The 25,004-nt window shown below is 35.5% G+C and overlaps 4 protein-coding genes across 16 annotated transcripts; 2 read left to right on the plus strand and 2 right to left on the minus strand.

Annotated features, from left to right (window-relative positions):
* Positions 1 to 3,005: 3,005 nt before the first annotated feature.
* On the plus strand, positions 3,006 to 5,006 carry LOC116016398 (preprotein translocase subunit SECE1). 3 transcript variants are annotated; one of them, XM_031256640.1, is made up of 2 exons: positions 3,006 to 3,574; positions 4,688 to 5,006. In XM_031256640.1, exon 1 carries the CDS (start codon positions 3,035 to 3,037, stop codon positions 3,536 to 3,538), a length of 504 nt encoding a protein of 167 aa, XP_031112500.1. In that variant the 5' UTR covers positions 3,006 to 3,034; the 3' UTR covers positions 3,539 to 3,574; positions 4,688 to 5,006. The 3 variants fall into 3 exon arrangements, with proteins under 3 accessions (XP_031112500.1, XP_031112498.1, XP_031112499.1); XM_031256638.1 differs by having other exon boundaries at positions 4,691 to 5,006; XM_031256639.1 differs by lacking the exon at positions 4,688 to 5,006 and adding an exon at positions 4,042 to 4,652.
* LOC116016396 (cysteine synthase) lies at positions 4,113 to 8,550 on the minus strand. The gene is made up of 11 exons (XM_031256637.1): positions 8,467 to 8,550; positions 7,449 to 7,503; positions 7,230 to 7,339; positions 7,040 to 7,097; positions 6,572 to 6,835; positions 6,346 to 6,483; positions 6,163 to 6,214; positions 5,519 to 5,598; positions 5,300 to 5,359; positions 5,091 to 5,171; positions 4,113 to 4,395 (listed from the first exon to the last, which is right to left on the minus strand). Exons 2-11 carry the CDS (start codon positions 7,488 to 7,490, stop codon positions 4,303 to 4,305), a joined length of 978 nt encoding a protein of 325 aa, XP_031112497.1. The 5' UTR covers positions 7,491 to 7,503; positions 8,467 to 8,550; the 3' UTR covers positions 4,113 to 4,302.
* A 10,330-nt stretch (positions 8,551 to 18,880) lies between these two features.
* Positions 18,881 to 19,456, plus strand: LOC116015491 (ferredoxin C 1, chloroplastic). Its single transcript, XM_031255579.1, has one exon. It carries the CDS (start codon positions 18,912 to 18,914, stop codon positions 19,359 to 19,361), a length of 450 nt encoding a protein of 149 aa, XP_031111439.1. The 5' UTR covers positions 18,881 to 18,911; the 3' UTR covers positions 19,362 to 19,456.
* A 498-nt stretch (positions 19,457 to 19,954) lies between these two features.
* LOC116015490 lies at positions 19,955 to 24,630 on the minus strand. Of its 11 annotated transcripts, none has more exons than XM_031255574.1 (6): positions 24,282 to 24,630; positions 23,433 to 23,504; positions 22,948 to 23,113; positions 22,669 to 22,862; positions 21,663 to 22,557; positions 19,955 to 21,567 (listed from the first exon to the last, which is right to left on the minus strand). In XM_031255574.1, the coding sequence occupies exon 6, from the start codon at positions 21,389 to 21,391 to the stop codon at positions 20,300 to 20,302; it is 1,092 nt and encodes a 363-aa protein (XP_031111434.1). In that variant the 5' UTR covers positions 21,392 to 21,567; positions 21,663 to 22,557; positions 22,669 to 22,862; positions 22,948 to 23,113; positions 23,433 to 23,504; positions 24,282 to 24,630; the 3' UTR covers positions 19,955 to 20,299. The 11 variants fall into 11 exon arrangements, with proteins under 11 accessions (XP_031111434.1, XP_031111430.1, XP_031111429.1 ...); XM_031255570.1 differs by lacking the exon at positions 24,282 to 24,630 and adding an exon at positions 24,245 to 24,265 and having other exon boundaries at positions 22,953 to 23,113; XM_031255569.1 differs by lacking the exon at positions 24,282 to 24,630 and adding an exon at positions 24,245 to 24,265 and having other exon boundaries at positions 22,669 to 22,879; positions 22,953 to 23,113.
* Between the last annotated feature and the right edge of the window lie 374 nt (positions 24,631 to 25,004).

Raw genomic sequence — 25,004 nt, forward strand, 5'->3', positions numbered from 1 at the left:
TTAATTTTATTTGTTTTTTGCTTTTTTTTTTTCACCCATCTATTCTAGTTGTCTTCCAAAAACTTGGGAAAAAACTTAAATAGTTGGAGATGCTCTAAGGTGCTAAGTCAAACAAAAGAAGTCCAATCAACAAATTTTACTATGGACTATGCATCAAAACACGTTCACAGAAATAATGTACTTTATGCATAAAAATAATGAACATTGATTTACTAAATTTTAATTTTATAAGAGGGTGGGGTGTGCTAAATAAGTCCAGCTATATTCTACAAATAATGAATCTCATGTACAAAATAAATGAGCCTAGAATATACATGTCTAAATAATCAACCTTCAATCAATTTGTACATATTCAAATAATGAGTTAATGACGTACCCTACGCACACATATAATGAACCCTCAAGTTGTTTCCATACTATTTTGTACACATTTAGATTAATGAACTTTACGTATAAAAATAATGTACCATATGCATAGTCCACACAATTGTTGGATCATAGTCCACCTGATAAGCATCCACAAAAACTTGCAAATGTGGGAACACATGCAATATAATACAATATGACAATATCTATACATTTGATGGCTTTACACCAAAAGGCATAGAGAACGAAATATATAGATGTGTCATGTGCCTTGATAAGTGTCAAAGATGTATCTTTATAAATGTCATTTTGGAGTTGTTTTGTGCTTGAATAAAGTCCTTTATGCTTGATTTGGAAGGAAAAGGATAAGAAATGGTTTTGTTGTGTTGCAAGCTAGGACTAATGATAAGTGCATTTTAGTGTTTTGAAGGATTTTGAGCCAAAGTGGAAGCATATAGGCATGATTTGAGGCTATTTTGGAAGAGTGTTGCAGCGGCAAGGCATTTAGGATGTTGCACGAATTGTGGGAGATTTGGTGAGGAAACTTCAACAATAAGTTGCACGATCGTGGCAACGCATCTGGGAGCTACACGACCTTCGCCACGATCGTGGCAGTGTTCGCGACGATGAGCGGAACTATTTAAAGGCCAACGAAGTTGCCTTTTGGGAGGAAAGCTTAGACTTTAGTTTTTCATCTTTTAGTTAGTTCAAAAACTCTCCCAATCTAGAGAGAGAAAGTAGTTCCAGGGTTTAAGTGATGCTTTAATCAATTGGAGCTATTTCTTCTTGATTAATTTGGATCACTTGTTATTGATTGCTACTTTGAGTTGAAGCTAATCAATTCCTGCATTTTCTCTATTTATTTTCATCTTTAATCTTCATTGATTGCTTCAATTTCATATGCTTTCAATCTAGAATAATGAGTGGCTAAAATTCTTTAGGGATTGGATTAATACTTACTTGCATGGTGCTAGTGTGCTTGTGAATTGCTAATTGGAACTGTATTTGTGTTGATTGCTTGATTTCATGATGGAAGTTGGAGATTTGTTTGAATCTTTGGAGTTAGGGTTCCATGGATAATCTAGGAGTTAGTATGCTTGACAAGAGATTGCTAGCATACTAGAGCCTTGATTCAACTTGCATTTCCCGCCTTCAAGAGCAAAGTCCGGAATGAGGTGTAAGTAAGGTGTTTGATAAAATGACTTATGAAGGTAGCTTTGTCACTTGGGTGCTCTACTACCTCATGATAGGCTAATAAGACCTAAAATGGCGTTGGCATTGGCAATGCCTCACTTGAAATCCAATTAGCACAATCATATACTTCCTACCTTAGACACTTGAAAGCACCATTGCAAGGAAATGCTAATTCATACCCCATTCCATCGTAATTGATTTTCTTACTTGATTGCTACTTTACTCTTGGTGCTTGCACACTTGTCTCTTGATACTTGCACACAATGCTTTCACACACCTTAGCTCTAGTACTTGAAGAGCTTTTGTCTTTCTTCTGACTTACTACACATCAACTACATCCAAATTTGACATCTGTTGAGAATGACATCCCTGGGAATTCACATTCTCCACCCTACTTTCCATCCACCGCATATTACACCAACGCCATGCTCAAGCAAGCATTGTGCATAAAAAATGATGTATCTTTGACACTTTTTTTCTTTAATATAATATATTATATAAATAAGAGAAAATGGTCAAATATACCCCTCAACTTGAAACGAATATGCAATTGGACTCTTGAACATTTGAAAAGTGCAATTAAACACTTTGTTAAAATTAGTCAAATAAGTTCAATTCACCGGTAACCAATAGGTTACTGGTATGTAGATCGTCGTTGATCGTCAGTAGTTGCCATTGACCGCCTCGGCTATCGTTAACCGCCGCCGTTGATAACAACCAAGGAAAAAAAGCAATTGTCGGCAACCAACAAACGATGGTCGGTCGCCAACACTCTGGTGGAAAAGGCGACTAGTTGGGTTGCCTTCTCGGATGAAGATGTTGGGCGTCGGTCGAGTTGACCGAGTTCAACCCCTACTCGATTCGAAACGTGGTGATATGACTTACCATGGAGGGATGTTGTTAAATGGTTAATGTCCACCTACTTATAACCAATTGGTTTTAAGTAGGATATGACAACCAAATAGCCAAAGAACTTCGTGATTAATTGTGCGTGCTTGACTTATAGTAGTTACAAGATGGGTGACTCATTGGGAAGTGGGGAAGTGATTCTACGAAGAACTTCATGATTAATTGTGCTTGACTTATAGTAGTTACAAGATGGGTGACTCTTTGGGAAGTGGGGAAGTGATTCTATGTATTTGAATAAGGGTATGACTATTTATCTTAATCTTTCGATAATTCTCTTTTATATATATATACACTCTTGTAATCAAGTTCTGTTAATACAATTTACATTTCTCATCATAGTTAGCCTATGTCGTATGCCTACACTATCAAGAATTCAAAAGCACAAATTACCAAAACTATTACTATTAATCAAAACTATTTGTAAGTTTTAATAATGGAAAATTAAAATGATTAATCATAAATAATTTAAGGAATTATTTTTTTTCTTTTATAAAATTAGTAATATTGCTATTCTATTTAAACATGATAATAAAAATTCCCACGCACCCATAATTCATCAATCAGGATGGCACATTCCCTCACCTTCTCCCTCCGACAAACTTCCGCTTTCGTCCCACCACCATCCCCTAAACTCCACAATCCAATCAAACCAAAACCAATTCTTCTCCGCCACTCAAAACCCAAACCCAGCATTTTGGTTTCCACGCCCAAAAGTGGCCGCCTCAGAGCCACCCAAGACCCGGAATCCAATTTAGAAGACCCGCCACAATCAACGACCATAGATGCTGCCGATAGCGGCGGAGGCGGCGACGAGGCGTCGCGTTTGGGTTCAGAAATAAGGAAGGCGATGGAGGAGAGGGAGCAGAAGGAGGCGAGTTTCTGGGACGGAGTGGCGGAGGAGATCAGGGAGATTGAGTGGCCGGTTTTCGGTAAGGTTCTGGGTACTACTGGGGTGGTGTTGGGGGTTATTGCTGGATCCAGTGTCGTTTTGCTCACTGTCAATGCCGTTTTTGCGGAGCTCTCTGATCGGGTGTTTGCCGGAAAGGGAGTCCAAGATTTCTTCAGCTGAGTTCTGAAGATAAGGTTTCGCTTTTGATCTGCTGAGGTGAGGTGTAGCTGCTTGTTATGCTCTTCATGAGGGACAAATTTGGGATCTTCATTTGCACTTTAAAATTTTTTTGATTACTGAGTACTACTTGACTACTTAGTCTATTACAATTAGTATGTCTCTATATATACTTTTACAACCTAATGAAGAACAAAGAGTGGTCCCAAAACGACTTCGTTTCAGTAAGTGGGAGACACATAACATGTTAATTAACATCTCAGTTAATATATTTTATACCACAAATAACAATTTATGTGTATGTAGTTATCATTTATGTATCTATAATTATTGTGTTATGCCTTCAATTTGTTTATAGATACATAGACCAAAGTTCACAATGCAATATAAATCACGGCGCATAGTATAACAATTGTTTCACCCCCAACGATATCCTAAAAGCATAAACCAAAGATTTTTATAAAATTTAGCATTATTGTGATGGAAAAGATCATTGCAATCTGCAGAGGCAAAAGTGAAGTCTATGGATATGCACATGCCCACTACATACATTCACAAGCACTCAAGCAGGATTATATTTTTATAAGAAAAGTAGCATCTTTATTTCAAACGGGGTTTTATGCTGCTGTTCACATGGTGTGGATCCAGTTCCATTACCATCAATGTGTTCTTCACAAAACAAAACAGAAACAGGCTGCTGCAATTAGCTCAGAATTTGATGTGCGTCAAGTGAAGACGATATGAGTCTGTAGTGCCATACAAGAAATTCAAGACTCAAAGGTCATGTTTTCTGCTTCCCGTCTGACAGACTCAAAGAGCACAGAAGAAAGATACCGCTCTCCAAAGCTCGGAAAAACAACCTGCCACAAGATTGCAAATGACTAAGTTTTTCAAAATTAAACCAAGAGACTATATATATATATATATATATAATTAATTAATTGTCAAACTTTTGGGGCTCAAATTCTTTGGTCTGTGTCTAATGACAGACCCACTACCCCTTTAGTGTGGGCCATATTTACTGCTCAATATCATCCTTGGCCTGCTTAGTTTTTTACTGCTTATCTTACTATAAGAGATGCATCAAATATTATAATTAGTCATCTTAATACTATATTCTGTATAATTTACTTCTTTTAATGCTTTTCACAGCAGGTGTTCATTGTGTAAATGCATTGTGATGTTCATAGCTGTTGGGCAAAGGCCAGTAATGGACCAAGTCCAGCAATTGGTAGTTAGGAAGATTGTTAGGCGGAGGCCCGTGAAGGACCAAGTCCAATACCTTGCCTCTCGAAAATGTGGTGGCGGTATATAAAGAAATAAAGTTGTGCCTTTGTTGTGAGCTATATAGCTTTTGGCGTAGTGGTAAGTGCTTGATCCTAACAATAGCCAATTCAGTTGAAGAAATAACCATACAAAGCATCCGTTTCTAATTGAATTTTGCAGTGCATCAACTATGCTTATGGTTTAACAATTATGCAGATATAACAAACTCTCAATGCCCAAATTTGTTGTTCTTCAAGAATAGTACGGAGTAAAATATAACGAGACTTACAACAATTAGTTTCCCAGCATTCTCTGACCGCTTTGCAATTTTAATTGCAGCTGCTGCTGCAGCGCCTGATGATATTCCCACCTGCAGTGCATGCTCTCATGTTAAAATTCACACAAGACAAGTGCAAGACTTTAGTATAAAATGCATAAAACGTAAAATCATTGATACTTTCAACACAGACTAGGTGAGTTTATGGCATTGGAACTTACAAGTAGCCCTTCTTTCACAGCAAGCAACTTAGCAGTTTCTATGGCTTCATCACTTGAAATCTGATTCATTATACAATATCACAATTCACAAAGCACTATCTTTCAGAAGCTAGCCATGTAATGCCAAAACATGGTTACTATTACAAAGTTATCACATGAGAAGAGAATCAATAAATAATTCACCCAAATGCTTTCATCAGAAAAAAATTAATATCTTACTTGAATTACTTCATCAAGAAGATTAACTTCCAAAACTCCAGGAATGAACCCAGCTCCAATTCCCTGGATCTTGTGTGGACCTTATGCATTAAATCAAAACCAGATGTCTAAGTTCACTTCATAATAAAATCAAGATTTTGAACTCTCAGGAACGACGTTATTCAACAAAAGCATTTAAAAAATGCAAAGAAAAGTGAACAATAAGAAGAAAATTGAGTGCACAGAGGCTCTGCAATAATTTACATACGCAATCCTTCTTTTATGCGGGTGCTGGTGTCTTTTTTTTTTTTTTTCTCCTTTTAATCATTGGCTGGAAGAGCCCCAGGGGAAGGGAGGTAGGATATATTGCAATAGGGTGACATTGACCTTAACTGTAGCCATTCATGGAACTATTTAGTTAAGCTATTATGCTAAATTTATATTTTTAAGGAGGAAAGGTTAATCTTATATATTAAGAATGGTAATTTTTCTATTCCGCATTGAACAACATCAGGCTATAATGGCATTACAGGATTCCTTAGTCAACCAACATTTTATCAAAATGTTTCACTTTAAAATTATGTACTTCACACAGTATCTGTACAGTGTGATCTATAAAAAAGAACACCATATGAAAATGTAGAGAACAGGAAACAAAAGCTCACCAGGCTTTCCTCCATTAAGAATAGGACTTTCAGCTGGTTCCACTCCGTAGAGCTAAATGAAATTAAGAAAAAAAGAATGATTTGAAAGAAAACAAGGACAACTTATAACCGAGCAACACTTCAAATTTGCTTCAATACAATAGACAAACAAAGCAATCGTTCCAACTGAAAATCAAAGCTAACCTTTATGTTCGGGTTCTGTTCCCTAAGGAATTTGCCTGTACCAGTTACTGTGCCTCCTGTACCAATTCCAGAGACAAGGGCATCAATTTTCCCATTTGATCCCTTCCAAATTTCAGGTCCAGTGGTCTCATAGTGTATCTATGAAAAAGAATACCAAAATAAACAATATACTCTCCACCATTAATAAGAACAAAGTTCTCAAGCACGGCAATAATAGAGCCAATACCTTTGGGTTGGCAGGGTTATCAAACTGCTGAAGAATGTAGGAATTAGGTGTTTTGGCCTTTATCTCCTCAGCCTTCTGAATAGCGCCTTTCATTCCTTTAGCAGGATCAGTGAGCACCAACTCAGCACCAAAAGCACGGAGAATAATTCTTCTCTCAAGGCTCATAGAAGCAGGCATTGTTATGATAAGACGATACCGCTTAGCAGCAGCCATAAATGCCAGCCCTATACCAGTGTTTCCACTTGTAGGTTCAATGAGGACACTCTTCAGCAAGAAAAATAGTAATTAGATTTTGATGGAAAATCTAGATTGAATTAATACATCAAGAAATAAAAAGGTCTACCTGCCTTATTTTTTAAGGCCATCAATGATGGAAAACTATTGGACCAGTCCAAAGTTCAGATTGGCAATTTAAACAGTTAATTAAAGCCCAAAATTGTTCTAAAATTGAAGATATCTAATACTTACCTCCCCTGGTTTGATGAGTCCTTTCTCCTCAGCATCTGTGATCATACTATAACCAATCCTGCACATAATAATCAACCAATTTAAGAGTACAGTGATAAATTAACAGTCTAAATCAAAGAGATAATGACTCTAAGAACTATGAGGCAGCAAAGTGCATAAATCATGTAATGATCTATTTCAAAAACAATACCTATCCTTAACACTAGAGCATGGTTCCATCATTTCCAGCTTGGCCGCAATACGAGCAACACATCCATCAACAACATTGTTCAAGTATACTAATGGAGTTTTGCCAATCAGCTGTACAAAGAATTGAAAAAAATCAAAGAAAAATACATGTTGATTAAAACCAAAAAAGGAGAGTAATGCAATATCCATGAAGCTATAATTTCAAGAACATAAGACTTACTTCAGTGACATCTTTGGCAATTCCAATCTGTTCCTCTCCCATCTCTTCAGATTGTCTGCAACAAAATCACTCCAAGGCTTTTTTTAATTTTACTTTTATTTTTAAACAAACACTAATAACAAGCTAATATATTATAAATATATGTATTTTGACTAAATTTTGTCTTGAACTTTGAAACTAAAAATTAGATTTAAGAAACTATGCATTGTGTAATTCTTGTCTCAAGAATCATGATTCACAACATTTTAAATAAGAGTGACTCTCTTGTGACTTGTAAGACTATCTCGTGACTTGTGAGACTATTTCATGGATCCTTATCTATAAGATGGGTCGGGTCAGGATGAAAATGTATTATTTACACTGAAAAATGTAACACTAATCAAGAAGAAAGTGTCCCTTATATGAAAAATTGCGTAATATTTTTGATGAAAAATATAATACTTTTAAATAAAAATATAAAAGTATTATAGTTTACTTCAAAAGTATTACAATTTAGTATTATATTTTTCAGTATAAGTATTACATTTTCACCTTATCTCACGGATCTTTCACACACAAGTTTTGGCCTTTAAATAAATATATCTTTAAAAAGCCAATCAAAATTATATTGTATTGACCATTTGAAAGCCGAAACTCGAGAACCTTCCCGGAAAAGAGAGTATTTATTAGTCGAAGAACTCAACCAGTAGAGCCAACTTGATGACAGTTGCCAACTCCAAATTGATAATACAAGCAAATTCACTAAAAAAATCATCCCCAAATAAATAAATAAATCTCTATCTCACAAAATGCACAAAACAAACCATCTTGTTCCCCTTGAATATAATCGATTAGAAAAGAGCAAATCACATATTCACATCCCGTCGAACTTCAATTTTCTCATTTTGTTCAATAGCCTTTTACATACTAATACTAAGATAAGGACAAACCAGAAATTTGTTGGATTTCTTTCATTGTACCAATTTGGATTGAATATTTGCTACGGAGTATTTGAAAGAAAAGGAAAAAGGAAAATTACCTCTGCGTTTTGATAAAAGATCCCTCACCAGCAGACAGCAGTTTTGCAGCACAAAATGGAGGAACGCCTATGTGAGAGTGAGACTATATTATTATTTATAGACAAAAAGTAATTCCACTTTTAGCCAATTTTGTTTTTTTTTTTTCCTTTATCATTAATTTTTAGGATATTTTTTTTTAGTTAAGGATCGATTTGACCGACTATCATCTTTATTAAATTAGGAAAAAGTGTCAAATAGACTACTGAACTTATCGCTTTTGTGTAATTGGACCAGAACTTAAAAAGTGTGCAATTCAACTATCAAACAAGCAAAATTTGTTTGATGGTTGAATTGCACACTTTTTAAGTTCAATGGCCCAATTGCACAAAAGCGACAAGTTCAGTGGTCTATTTGACACTTTTTCCATTAAATTATATTATAAGTCTTTAATTTTGAAAATTTTATTCAATTTCTTCTTCCATTCAATTTGAGCTATAGAATGATATCAAAGGACGGAGTTGGGTAAGGTTTTTAAAATTGAAAATTTAATTTGGTAAGAATAATAGTTGAGAACCAAATCAATAATTTTGCTATAATCAAGGGACCAAATCGATGATTACCTTTTCTAAAATTTTCTGCTAGATTTGTTTTATTAATTGGATGAGAAATAAAATAAAATAGTAAAAATGGTTACTTTTCCTATTAAAATTGTTGCAGAATACTCCCCACTTGATAATGTGTACGGAGTATTAGTTATGATTTGTTTTTTTCCATCGACTTCACCATGAATTAATAATGAGCTTATGTGATAATTTCAATTTTTTAAATTATTTGATTATTTTAAATTTCAAAAAAAATAAATATAATGTTTTTGGACAATAAATATAATGTTTTTTTTTAAATGAAAAAACTAAAAGTGAAACATTTGAGATTATATTTGCAAACCATATGATTTCCAATCATGATTCTCCCCATCTTGACTATAAAGTTATTGAGAATCCTCTTTGCTATTGTACTTTTGATACTTAAATTATAGGATAAATATAAAATTTAATATGTAATTATCATGCTTTATGAATTTGACCATCAGTATATTAGAAATAAAAATACAACTTTTACAACTGATTATTTTAATTTTTGACCATTCAAAGGGCAAAAATAGTTTATTTTATAATTGATTAAGGCCAAATTTAGTGAATTATTTACTGAAGCACAAAGGATCAATATCGCGCTTCCATATGGAAGTGCAACCGATTGTCATTAGATCACAAGATTTTGGCTTGATAAGTGAATTATTCATATAATTATAATGTTAGAGATTCAAAATTTGGAATAAATCTTATTATGAAATGTCATGGATTCGAGTATCAGTGGGGGCAGTTGGATCACAACTCTACACTCCTCATCTTGTGACGGTTGGAAGTTAAGCACGTTTAACCATAAAGTTCTTAGGTTGTCTGGTTGTCATATCCTACTTAAAACCAATTGGTGATAAGTAAGTGGACATTAACCATTTAATTAAATCCCTCTATGATAAGCAAGAGCGCCACAACTCGATCAACCCGATCGATACCCAACAAAATAATTATGAACAGATACTATATTGTAACAGAGTCAGTAGCACTTAAAAAATTTTTAAATATCCAAAATTTAATCACTAAATTAAATATTACAAAAATAAAATATAAATCAAGTCTAGTTATCTAAGTATTTTGAGACAGAGAGAAAAAAAAAAGTAAAACAGTTCATTTGAGTAATAAATAATAAATAAAATGAGATCGAAAAGTAATAATTTTGATATTCCAAAAATGTAATCATACGATGTCAATAGTGCAAGATTCCTTTAGGCCGTTCAATTAATATTTCTTTGCTCCCAATTCAATTAATATTTCTATCATATTTTGTCGCCGCCATTCAATGTATTTCAGACAAAATGGCCTTTCCGATTTCTAAACGACGCGCAAGGTTAGCTAATTGACTTGGCCATCCAATTAAAGAAAATGATAAAAATATCCATTCTTATGCTTATTTTACATTAGACTTATGACCCATTTATTCTCTTTTAACTATTTAGAAATTATCAATCTCATTTTTCTCTATTATCTTTACCAAATTAAATCTTCAATTATAAAAAATCTTACTCAACTTCGTCATTTGTTATTATTCTAGGGTTCAAATTGACTATCATTCTATGGCTCAAATTAACAGGAGGACGAAATTGGATGGCAAGACTAAATGTGATACAAATTACATAGTCATGCATATAATTTGAAAATATTAATAGTCAATGACTAAATGTGATACAAATTACAGTCATGCGTCTAATTTTAAAATATTAATAATCAATGATCAAATATGATACATGCACAAATCACAATAGTCAAGAAACAAAAGTGATATTTTTCACAATTCCCTCAAGTGACGATTCCCCTTGGGCTAGCTCCCGTGCCTCCCGAAGTGAACGTGGGTGGACCCCGGACTGTTAAACTGACGGAGACAAAGACCCTGTAAATTTACCAAAAAAAAATAAGTATTTATCAATAGTTCATTTTAGAATATAGACCGTAATCCACAATATAATTTGTACTATGTTAGGTGATTTATGACTTGTTTGGCAAAGAGCTTATAGCTTATTTTAAGCTACTAATAAGCTATAAGCTCTGTTTGGTAATGTTTTCAAAATAAGTGAGTGGTTTAAAATAAGAGCTTATTTTGAAAAGCTACTTTAGTAGCTTTTCAAAAATAAGCTAGTAGATTTTTATTTTTTTTTCATCTTTATCCTTATTATTTTAAATAAATGACATCCTTTACCCCTCCTAATTAAAACCTTTTGGCATTTTCTCTTCAATGTTTGGTTGTAATTTCAATTTGACATTTGTGTGTTTGAACATTAATTTTTGTATTAACTAATCTTATGAATTATAAACATTTTGTTTTACTTTATATATTTTCAAATATATGTTCTTACTTTATATTTTATTAAAATATATTAATTTCATTATTTTATATTTTAATATATAGACAAACCTATTTAAATTTAAAACTATTTAAATTGTATGAAGATGTCACTTTTAGTCTTTTTACATTTACCAGCTTATCAAAAAACTAATTTTACCAAACACTTTTAAGCATAACAGCTAGCTTAACAGTTCTTCATATTTCAGCTTCAAACTTATAACTTTTCAGTTTTTAGCTAGGTTTTTCAAACATAGCCAAAGTAGCTTATCAAAATAAGCTCTTATTTTAAGCTACTAGCTTATTTTAGGAACATTACCAAACATAACTTATAGCTTATTCGTAGCTTAAAATAAGGTATAAGCTCCTAAATAAACTCTGCCAAACAGAACCTATATCTTATTTTTGTCTATTATGAACAAACTGTTGTAAAACTAAAGGAATTGCAAGAAAGCAATGAGATAATTCGCAGAGAGATTGAGGAGAGAAGGAGCTTGAGAGACTTTCATTCATATCATCATCATCCATATGCAGTGGTGTACACCATACATATATACATAATACAAATGTAATAATGAGTACAATAATGAATAGATTAATGACGGACCGTTATATCAGTTACAATAATAATGTCCACTTAATATATATATATATTTATAACACTCCCCCTTGGACATTATTTTATCATCATAATCATGCCTCGTTAAAAACCTTGCTAGGAAAACCCTGTGGGGAAAAACCTAGCCAAAGGGAAAAAGAGTACATGATGTATTTCAAAACATCTGTTATATAGGGTTGCCTCATTAAAAACCTTAGACTAAGAAAACCCACTGGGAAAAACTTAGTTAAGGGAAAAAAAGAGTACAACCATAAATCATCATTCATGACCTTCAGGGTCTAATCTTCAGGATAACCAATCATAAACTTTCAGTGTATAATCTTCAGGATTTTGTAATGTTCCCCTTTTGACATTACTATACCATACTCACGCCTCATTAAAAACCTCATTAGAAAAACCCAGTGGGAAAAACCTAATGAGGAAAAGAGTACATGATATACGTTAAATTATGTGTTGCACCGGTTGTCTCATTAGAAACCTTACGCTAAGAAAACCCAATGGGAAAAACTTAGCTAAGGGAAAAAGAGTGCAACCATAACCCCAATATAAACTTCAGGGCATAATATTCATGATTCAAGTAAATGATACTCCCCCTGATGATAACATTCTTCAAATCCCTTATATGAAATATATTTCCAAAATATAGAAAGGGATTTGTGAACAAATATGTCCAACTATCAATGGGGTGAATAATCCCGTGACTCTTCTAGAGCTCACGTGGGTATAATACGGACAACATAACGTCTAGTTAAATTTTTCATAATATACCCATTTATCATTGATACAACACTATCTTTATTGTCTCCTTATAAGACAATGGGGTTAAAATATAATATAACCAGTTTTGGGACTTGGCATCGTCGGGATCAAATAATAATAGCCAGTACCCAAGTAGCCCATTAAAACCATACATTGGTTTCTCACATAAAAGCCAAAATTTTTTGTAACTCAAAAATACTAGAGGATATGTTAAACACCATTCCAATATTTCATTGTAGGAGGAACACTAACTGTTGCTAGAAATTTCATCGCATATAAAATATTAGGCCTGATGCGATTATGGAACTTCTGGTCCAAAAATGGTGCTCGAACAATAATGAATTAATGGATTTTTGGTTCCACGATATCCTTATTATACTCTTTGAGTCTCAACGGTTCTTTATCTACTTCAAGAGATACAACCGTTAGTGTGATAAGTATCATGAGTCTAAACGGTTTCTTATCTGCTTCAAGAGATATAACCGTTAGTGTGATAAGTAAATGATACTTATCCATATAAGAATTTTCAAGTCATTTTTCAAGTAGGCTAACTGGTGTATAAAAAACTTTTTCAAGAAGAAGTTCGATCTTCAGTTCGAGATAATACTTGGGGTTTCCAAAGACTTTCGTTTCAAAACTCCGTCTTTAGGCTTGAGCTAACATTATCAAATGTAGCAATTCTACGCGCATTAGCAACCCTTTAAAAGACACTTATGGTACATATTATCCCTTCTAAATGAGGGTAATAACTCCATTCGCAATCCTTTAAAAAATCACGTAATATATCCAATTCCTTCTTCAGGAAGAAAATTACTCAGTCTAATGACCCATAATTATGCGGTCATGACGTATATCAGCTGCATATCCAATTTTATTATTCTGCCAATGATGTTATGTAGCGGAACTTAATGACATCTTACGTGGGAGATAGCAATTGATTAAAATCAATTAAAGGTCTATGCGTGAACCCATGAGCTACAAAACCCGCTTTATATTATACCACCTTATCATTCTCATTTATCTTTCGTACAAACGCCCATTTGTAACCAACAGGGTTACATTCAATGGTGTACGTGCTAAAAAGAGAATGTAGTTTAGCGAGTTGAGCTATGCCTTAATTGCTCCTTTAAATATTTAACTAATGAGGATGCATCTGGCACCTCACCTGGATCCAGTTTAATTAAATGAGCAATTATATAGGCGTGTGTTGTCGACAACTATTATAATTTTCTCCCATATTCATGACAATTTCTAAATTAACCAGATTGTTGTCATTTCCCAAAGATATTGAGATCTGTTCGTTCCGCATCCCTAGTATTATGTTTGTTTGGTGCACCTTACTAGGGTTTTCATCATCTGGATGAACGTCTTCAAGACATAATTCTTATCAAGACAAGAGTGACAATATTTCTTTACTAGATCTAGTATTATACTTCTTATCTCTTAAACCGATAGACCTCCTACACTTCTGGCGTCAAGGAGTATCAGTAGAGATATTCAGTCCAAATTAGGGATTAAATACGAGACCTTGTCACTCTTTTCTGATCAGCATGATCAATATATATTTGGCAGATTATTTGCTAATGTTGCAAATATATTTCCTTCTGAACTTCTAGTTCAATTATCTTTCTGAACTTCTGGTTCAGTCTAACTAGTACGTGGGTTTAATTAATGAAGATTTTTCCATTCCATGGAACTTCTCGGCATTTCATTAAATTTGGGCCTTATCTCCCCCTAATGCCGTGAGCAGATCTTCATTAAGTATGCAGTCAGCGTATCTATTGATCCCGTATAATAGGCTCTAGGTATTTAGACAATCAAACGGAGTTCTATGATCATCATGTATACCAAGTTTCATTCAATAGCCCCTAGATACGCTATGGTGGTACTATAGTAAAATGGATTGCATACTAAGAATATAAACGCAGATTTGGGAAATGTTTACCACGTACAAGGTGTATGGGGGAATAATCACAACATGCAGTGAGTCTTTTATATTGCATGGAGCACATGTAGGTTCACTAGGTGTTTTGTCTCCAGGACGAGAAAACTTTCTTGAGTGACCGAGAAATTTTACCAATTCTGATTTTCCACGAATTTATATCTTTTGCAACAACTGGTATCCCACGCTTCTGGCGATAGGGAGCGTCGGTGTGCATACTTGGTCTCTCGGGGACTTCTCCTCTTGAAGGAGCATTCACAGCTTTATCTGGTAATGATGCTATTTGAATGCCAAATAAATCCATGGATGGTTAGAGTATCTAAATGCATAACTTGTTTGCTTCCCGCAAACCATCATGATATTGTGATTCACTTCTGACTTTCAAGCACATTTAAATTCATAACTCATTTGTTTTAGTCAAACCATCAAGATGTGATTCATTCATGACTCAATCACCATTTGCTTCAGGCAAATCATCATGATGTGATTCACTTCAAACACATAGCATTTTTAGTAGGATAGCATAATGCTAAAGATAGAAGTTATAGATTTTGTTCATGAATCATGAGTCATTAGTCACCCGAATGTTAATCCATGTTCGAGGTCTTCCAGACCTCATTAAAAAAAATATCCCAATGTCCAAACGTATTGTCAAGTGTGAAGATTTAGAACTTGGAGAATAATACTCCTTCAAAAACACTTAGGATAATTTTGTCTTGTACTACTACTGGAGTACAATATGACTATCATAGGAGACAATAAGACTCACATTATTTAGTATAATTTTTCATGTACTTCTACTAGAGTACAATGTTAGTTGTGTACTTCTACCAGAGTACAAGATTAGTCATGTACTTCTACTGGAGTACAAGATAATTACCTTTAAAAATCAATGGAGTCTTATATTAATATTGTCTTTCTATAGTTCTTCTAATATAGTTTCAAGTATGAAACAATACTATATTATACTGGTCATATTGAGAGGGATTCACCATCATAAAAACTCATATTTAGTCAATAGAAGATTATGACTTTATTGATCATAGTAATCCTTCAGAGATTGATTTAAGGACTGTGGATCAAATATTTATAATCGATCTAAGACTTGTGCCAATAGGTGACAAATAAAAATCACTGCTATTAGTTTACCTTCTGGGCAAAGTTATATTAGATCCAAGAAATAATATATTTGTTAGCTCTACTAGAGCCCTTAATTATTTTGTACTACTAAATATTGTAGTAATAAATTCCTTATTCCGTGTGCAAAAAATCTTTTGCTCACATATTGTATGTGTGGTTTCACTATACTCAACACATACATTTTTCTTATTGTTCCTAGATCCAGTCAAAAGTGATATGATTCATTCTTATAGCCTTCAAAAATAATTATGTCATGCATCACATGAACATCACGACTCTCATTCAATATCCTCATGATATTTGTAAATAGCATGTACCAAAATGAACATAACTATCTATATTTATCCCATGATTTGATAAGTATATCAAAATATATAACTTTCATTTATAATATATGGGATCAACTTTATGGCCTATAGCAAAAAAATTTATTATGTCAAATTTTATTTCATGATGATTCACATGGTCATAACATAAGAGAGCAAGTTGTGACACACAAATAATTGTCACATAATATTCATAGCATTCACCATATGAAATAATTATTTCTAAAATGCTTATCACAATATTTCACATTTCAAAAGCTCTCAAAATTTAATCATTAATCGTATGGAAAGATATATATCATATTCTCTACTAAAGTATGCCATAATGATATGCTCAATGCCCAATAATATATGACTAGTGCACATAATAGACTATTATCACATGAACGTACATAGCATGTATAACTATATTATTGTGGCCAGAATAATCAAATAAGGGCATTATAAGAAGAGGAGACATACCTCTTCAGAGTACGATCAAAACTCTTATATAATATTTTAATAATTAAATCTCGATGTACCCCATGCTTAGTAATCCATTGCTACCATTAAATAGGAAACATTGGCTCTGTCATATGCTGTATTTTCAACAAAATTTTCAACAGCACATCCACATCCTTCACCATTTTTCTTTCTCCCCTTTTATCATTTTCTTGTTTTGTGACACTTCCAAAAAAAACACCCAACAAGAAATCAATCACATGTTGTATTGCACTATCCTCCATCAAGATTCCTTCACCACTATTCATCATCTTTTACTGCCATTCACAGTAGGTCCACGCCACAAGACCCAGTTGCTGCTTAGGAATTAGATTGTCGACTGGAAGGAATCTCAGCTTGCCGTAGGGGACAATAGCCGATACTATTCCGGTCTCTCTTTCTCTGCCATGGTTCTCGCCACTGAACTCGCCAGAGGGGGACCAACGGACACCGTCGCCCGCACCAACCCTGAGTCACCAACCCTCAGTCCCTGACTACGGACGGCGGTCTCGATCGCCGCCGGCATAGCCAGTAGTGGATCCGGGATGGGGATGCAGAGATTACAAAGGAAATGATAGATTATAAAACAAATATATACATTGCTACGATGATCGAAGGCATAGACAGAAATTTCGCAAACAACGTATACAACACATGTATTCGAATGCCATCAATCTAATCAACAAAATCGCAAAGGGTACAAGGAAACACACCGTTCACCGAGGGCGTAGACCGTCATCTGGTCTGGATCTCCCCGAAAATGAAAAACCGATTAGAAGCGCGGAGAGGAGACCGATCGCCGGCGGTCGATCAGGCTTGGTCTGGATCGCCGGCTGCACGCCTCCTCTGGCGACCGGCATCCGATCTGGCAATGCACTGGCCGACCACGTGCTGATTAGCACCGTCTCATGTCTCTATTTGTTTCTATCCTGGAACGGTCCTCCGCTACCACCAATGAAAAATCCAGCAACGACTTGGTTTCCAGATTAAAAACTCTCAGCAGCGGTAATGGGTGTGGCAGACTGCGGTTACTGGTTCTTCTTGGCGACAGCAGTAACGACAAGGCTTAATTGGTTAGAGTCTCGTGCTGATAAGGTGTTGTAAAACTAAAGGAATTGCAAGAAAGCAATGAGATAATTCGCAGAGAGATTGAGGAGAGAAGGAGCTTGAGAGACTTTCATTCATATCATCATCATCCATATGCAATGGTGTACACCATACATATATACATAATATAAATGTAATAATGAGTACAATAATGAATAGATTAATGACGAACCGTTATATCCGTTACAAAAATAATGTCCACTTAATATATATATTTATAACACAAACAAGTTCTTAGGTCATTTATATCATTGTATAATATTAAAAAACCATAATGCAGCTAAAAGTGTTTCTTATATGGTATAGATGAGTAGATGTCGGGTTAATAAGTTGACTAGTCTAAGTGGAGTAAAAAATTGAAATGCAACCAACAAGCTATTAAAAAAAAAAAAAAAAAAGCAAATTGATAAAAAGACATCACATAGACGAGAGACGATCAAAACAATTGTTATACCATGGACCAGGGTATTTTGGTCAAAAAAATATATATTTGCAGTTAACATTTTATGTGTTCAGTTAATAAATTATATATTTGTTAATAAATTATATATTTGTAAATAAATTTAAGACACATAATTTTTAAATTACAGATACATAATATGTCAACTATATGCACATAATATGTTAACTACATATTATGTTCTTGCAGTTAATATATTATGTGTCTGCAATTAACATATTGTATTTGTAGTTAACATATTATGTGTTTTCAACTTATTTGTCGTATTATGTATTTTCAATTTATTTGTTAACTGCAATTTATTTACAGGCGGATACATAACATGTTAGATGCAGACACAATCTAAATATCATTTTAGCGAAAAGTCTACAATGTCCAATCTAAATGTCATTTTAGAGAAGAGTTTACAATGCAAGATGAATCTTAATCCATGGTATCTTTTGCGGGACCAAAATGATGGTTTCACAAAAAGAAAATGCATGAAAATTTCTTGCTTCTACACTAAAACATCCTTCTTGGACTGGAACTCCGGAAGTGTAGCCCAGATAAGTAAATTATCCAAAATCTGCCCAATAACTTCTCACTAAAAAACCTTATCCTATCCTACACCAAGCATTTCTCACCACACCAAAAACTGCTCCACTTCAGTTCCAGCACCAGAACACAAAACCAAAACCATGGCAACACTTCACTTTCCAACAACCCCTTCCTTCACTCTCACCACTCCAAGAAAGCAGGTCAGCCTCCCTGCAATCCGGCAGAGCAGCCGGTTGCCCCATACGACCCCAGGCCGTCGCCTAACCTGCATTCCCCGGGCTTACAAAGTGTTAGTTGAACATGAGGGTAACACAACTGAGCTAGAGGTTGAACCTGATGAGAGCATTCTTTCCAAGGCATTGGACTCTGGCTTGTCTGTGCCACATGACTGCAAACTAGGGGTGTGCATGACCTGCCCAGCAAAGCTTCTCAGCGGAAAAGTGGATCAGAGCGAAGGAATGCTTAGTGATGATGTTGTGGAGAGCGGGTACGCTTTACTCTGTGCAGCTTATCCAAGATCAGATTGCCATATTAGGATCATACCTGAAGAAGAGCTGCTCTCACTGCAGCTAGCAACTGCCAATGACTAAACACTATCCCATTTTTGTGCATTGAGAAGATAATGTAACACATTTATATGTATTGACGAAGGCTTTGAATCAAAAACATGTGTTGCTTACTGCTATTATTGATGAGAATTTGAGTGTATGTTGTTATGAAAAATATTGTGAGGATCGAGCACTTACCACTGCGCCAAAAGCTATAGCTCACAGCGAAGGCACAACTTTATTTCTATATACAACCACCACATTTTCGAGAGGCAGGGTGCTGGAGTAACCCTTCACCGGCCTTGCCCAACAGTTCCCCAACCACCAATTGCTGGACTTGGCCCATTAGCGGCCTCTGCCCAACAGATATATAGTGCCACTGGTTATACAATTACCAGATGCATACTCCAAAATACAGGAATCCAGGGCTGCAATTTCAATATAACCTCACACAAAGGATAACAGTCTACCACCATCATTTCACCTCCCTGTTGAGTTTAGCTGCAAATATTTGCAATGGGTGTGAATTTTCAGAAATTCTTTAAAATAACAGAAATGCACAACCCTATTTATAATCTCACATTCTAAACAGAACACCATAAACATATCAGAAATTCTGAAAACAGAATTCAGTCTTTGGGTAAAGAAAGAACCTGATATTCAATATACCAGACTGGAATACTCATTTCCAAATTCACTGTTCAGGGGTACATATTTCATTACTCCCTCTCTCATCTTATGTGTACTACATTAAGTCAAACAAGTTCCATGAATCTAATCTTTGGCATAACAGAAGCATTGAAGTCTCAAGTATATAACAAAGGTCACACTCCTGCTGTGTGCTCATCAGCTACAGTATCAAAGTTTTAATTTACTACAAAAGCTTTTCTGGGATAACGACTCAAGAAAAATGATGCTATACCATTGACTTAACACAAAGCATGTTCCTTCTGATAAATAGACAATTTCAATAATGAGTCCTATGGTTTTGGTGGGAGGATGCTGGCTTTCTTGGTTTTTCTCTGCTTTAACTTCACCTTAACATCAATACCACCGTCAATGATAGCCTGAAGTACAATCTGCAATTTCCCCTCCAATCTTTCCCCTTTCCTTGGTGTATAAACCACATTATGGATATCATCAGCCAAGGCTCTTTGAGCTAGCACTTCCCCAACAGCAGCACAAGCAGCTCTATTCTTGGTTGAACTCAACTCAAATTTCATGTCCTTCGAAATAGAATGTGCCACAGCAACAACCTTGCTAGTTGCCCGATGGATAACGCTGGCACGTGCAGAACCCTTAGATATATAAATATCCAAACAAAAAGGCTCATGGTAAGCTGCTGTAGCCTGATTGAAAGTTTGAGACCTTTTAGTCTTCACAACCTCAGAAGCTTCAAATTCATGAAGCCAGGAAACCGAGACATTATTCTTATCAAAACGCAGAGATCTCTCCACTGCCAAGCTTGTTTCATTGCCCAACTTCTCCTTACTTACTTGCCACTTCTCCATGCACTTCAAGCTTTTCTCACTCCCAGAGGGTGAGGCACTACTTGCCTTTTCCATCTGCATTCCGTTCACCTTCTTGTTACCTTTATTTCTATTCCTCCCATGGAAATCAAACTTATACTCTTCATATTCTTTGGAATCTTTATCAAGCTTATAAAACAAGTTCCCACGGATCCTCATTTCCTCAATTTCATCAAAATCAAGGTCCTCCTTATTTGGAGGTGCATATTTCACCATCTCTTCCTCATCTCTAAGTAAAGGCTTCACCTTTGACCGCTTCTCTACATTGCCCCTCCACGCCTCCGCTAAGCCTGATGACACCTTCCAGGCCTCACTATCCACAAGCTCAATCCTGCATTCTTCCAAGCGTGCATTTGCAGTCGGAAACAATGGTGAAAGTGAAAAAAACCCATTGTTGAAAGTTGGAGGAGAGTCTTTCTTATCGCTGTTGCTAACACATGAAGATTGGGATAATCCAAAACCTGGAGTTCTAGAACAGAATAAACGAATTGTTGGAGGGAAATGAGAGTTAGCGAAAATTGTGCAGGCGGTCAATCTTCTCATAGAGAAAAGAGGCACTTAGAGCAAAGGGTTGTGATCGACGAGCAAAGTTAAGTGGGTTGGGATTGGAGCAAAAGAGTTATGCAAATTGCGAGGAATAGGTCTTTGAAACAATACAGCAAACATGTGGTGTGCGACTGAAGGAATCGCCGGAGTGCTCAGACCAACTGTTTCCAAATCTGGAATTAGAAGATCAAGGAATACGATGATCAAGAAATCATATACTACTACTAATGATGATTCGAGAATTCCGGGGTAAAGAGTTAGATAAAACCTGGTACTTCCACAGTTACACGCAGAGGCGCAAAATTATCCGTAAAAAGTTTTCGAATTGATTGATTCCATTCAGAATGGGGACATTTCGTAAGTCACGTTCATTCATCCCTGAAATTTAACACATTTGACATTTCAATATCACAAGTATAACACATTTGACATTTCAATATCACAAGTAAGTCTTGCCTTATAAGAGCATAACCATTGCATATATAGCAAACTGCAATCTAAGCTACTGTACAAGTTTACCAGATTAACAAAACAAACCACATAACTGAAAAACACCAAATTATACCATGAACCACATTGCAAGAGACTACTAATGCAGTAACTTTAAGTATACTAAAAATAAATTTGCATGTCAATAAAAAAATTGGCTGAAAACCCACTTAAACAAGTAAGCAAATGTTGGAAATTAAGTCTCAATTCATCATACAAAGGTCCTCTGCTCACAATACTAACCTGGCACAAAATTTGACACAACAGGACCAATATGGGTGAAGTGTAAATCAAACCCAATTTGAAGATAACAACAGCAAACAATAAATTAGTAGAACTGCAACCTAACAGAAGTGCCCAGTTTCTGTGAAGATTATGGGTCTATAGTGTATCAAGTTATTTCGGGTGTGTGGAAAGAAAAGGAAACTCAGCACAAGATTATTCAAAATTCCAAACAAAGAAATGCCTGCAATCCTGCAAGGGGGAAGTGATCAGCAAATGGATGAAGAATCCACAGGATCCAGCAGCAACATATGTACCAAAGCATTTCATCAACAGCAAAAAACAGGAGCATCAGATTGGAAAGCTAGCACCAAGGTACACACAGCAAGTCAGCAACAACCAATCTACAGAAACATCGGCTATCACATCACAGCTACAGCCGCGAACTCATGCTGTAAGATAGTGCAACTATCATTAGCTTAATTATAGGTCCCGCTATATTTAGATTAAAAACAACACCTACACAATAAACTACCATCCTAATACCTATAAAATGAAGATACCTAACAATGAGCCAGCACTAGAGTAAGATCATAAAATCACCATCTCAAAACCAGTTGATTTTGGGATATATACTGCACACAGCAGCAATCCTATTTAGAACCAGCATAGCTGCATATTGAGTTCTTGAATCAACTGCAACAGCTACACTTAGCAGTAACTTCTTCCATCTTTTATATGATCACAGCTTAAACTCCTTACCATGGCCAAAATCTCAAGTCAGGAAAAGGTTAAAATGCTCTAATCCCAATTTGACTTCAGTAGTTTGCAAGATTTCTAACCTTACCAATCATGACAAGTCAGAAAATTTGTTTAATGGTAGTTTGCCAGCAACAATAACATGCTAACCAACAGGAGCATCCACGGTAGCGATCACGCTCATACCTTCCTTTACTTCTGCTCCTGCTTCTCCTTCTATATTCCCTGTCACTGTATTGATCTCTATGCCTGAAATATCAATTCCAACAATAAATCTATATATAAGAAATCTAAGTGCTAACATAATTATGATCCACTGAGCAACCTATAGTTCATTTAGCTAAATATAAATGTAAGGAAATACTATACTATAATATGATTAAAAAAATACATTCAAGAAAATGCAATAGCTTCATGTAGCAATCTTTGGTTCCATTGGCAAAAATAATATACATGTTACATAACAGCATACTAGTATGATAAACATAAGTGTAGCAACCAAATGTCCCTAAGAGAGCAAAAGAATCATTTTTGCAGCTAACAGATATCATGAATTGCGAGATATTACCTTGGTTTAGGACTGTAGCTCCTTGACCGTCCTCTTGTCTTGTACACAGGCTCCTCAATTCTTCCCTTGTGACTAGTAAGGTAAAATATTGCATTAAATATAGAATTGTGGGACCAAAAACAAATATTAACTCAAGGAATAGGAAGTAAAAATACCTTGCAAGCAACCTAACCTATGCGAATTTTATACTAAAGTACAATGTATAGAAAAAAGAACGAGTCATTTTCATTTTTGGTCCTATTGTTATTGGGGTATTGTCAATTTTAGTCCACTTCATTAATTTTTGTCACATTGCGGCCAATCTTATTTTGTCCTTGCAACTTTTAGTCCACCTTTAAAATTTTCTGTCAAATAACCGTCCAAAATAAGGGTTTTTTGGTCTTTTCATGCTTTGGTCATCTCCTTTACCATTTGTCGTGGTTTTCCTTACACATTTTCATCCAATGAAGTGGTCCGGCGAAAGTCATGGCTTTGTAATGTGGCTCACATGGCTTTCGCCGGACTTCTTCATTAGATGAAAATGTGTAAGGAAAACCATGACAAAGGGTCAAGAAGATAACCAAAGCATGAAAAGACCGAAAATACCCTTGTTTTGGACGACCATTTGACGAAAATTTTAAGGGTGGACTAAAAGTGGCAAGGACTAAATAAGACTGGCCACAATGTGGCAAAAATTAATAAAGTGGACTAAAATTGGCAATGCCCCAATAACGGTAGGACCAAAAATGGAAATGACTCAAAAAGAACACAATACATCGAGAGTAAGTAAAAATTGATGTAACAAAACAATAAGAGCATTACGAAAATCTTACATCCTTTCAGCATTGGGCCCAAATAAAGTGTACGTACCTGAGACCCCGGCGAGCAGCAGCGGCGAGGAGCGGGGGAGGGCGACCGGCGGCGAGGTGGTGCGGCAGTTGCGTCCACCGGCGAGGTGGTGCGGCAGTTGCGTCCGGCGGCAAGGAGAGCAGCGGCGACGCGGCGGCTAGTGGAGAGCAGCGGCGGCTGGGCGTGAGGCGGAGGCTGTTGATGGCGGCTGGGCGTGAGTCGGAAGCTGTGGACGACGGCGGTGGCGGTCGACGGGAGCGCAACGATGGCGGCGGTAAGGGCTGTGTGGGGAAGGTGCGGCGGTTGTGATCCTCCAGGTGCGGCGGTTGTGATCCTCCAGATCTAGATCTAAAAGTATATACGTAATATATTTTAACTAAAAATAAAAATAAAAAATAAAAAAAAATAGGTAGCTGCCTCCGAAGTTCCTACTTCGGAGGCACGAAGGTATAATGCTACGTACCAGCTGCGTCCGAAGTGCGAACTTCGGACGCAGCTGGTCTATTTAAAAAAATAATAATAATAAAAAGTAATTAAATGATGGACATTTTAATTACAAAAATGCTACGCGTCACTTTATGCGTCTGGAGTTTTAACTCTGGACGCAAATTGTCCTATATTTTTAATCAATTTTGTACTAGTGTTTATTAAAAAGAGTATTTGAAAGATTCTAAAAACCCCATATTGTTATAGTTTCATGTTAATTGGTTATTCTACTTCTTAGTTCAAAAGATAGTTCAGTAA

The sequence above is a fragment of the Ipomoea triloba genome, chromosome 4 (genome assembly GCF_003576645.1).
Source record: "Ipomoea triloba cultivar NCNSP0323 chromosome 4, ASM357664v1".
Classification (NCBI taxonomy): domain Eukaryota; kingdom Viridiplantae; phylum Streptophyta; class Magnoliopsida; order Solanales; family Convolvulaceae; genus Ipomoea; species Ipomoea triloba.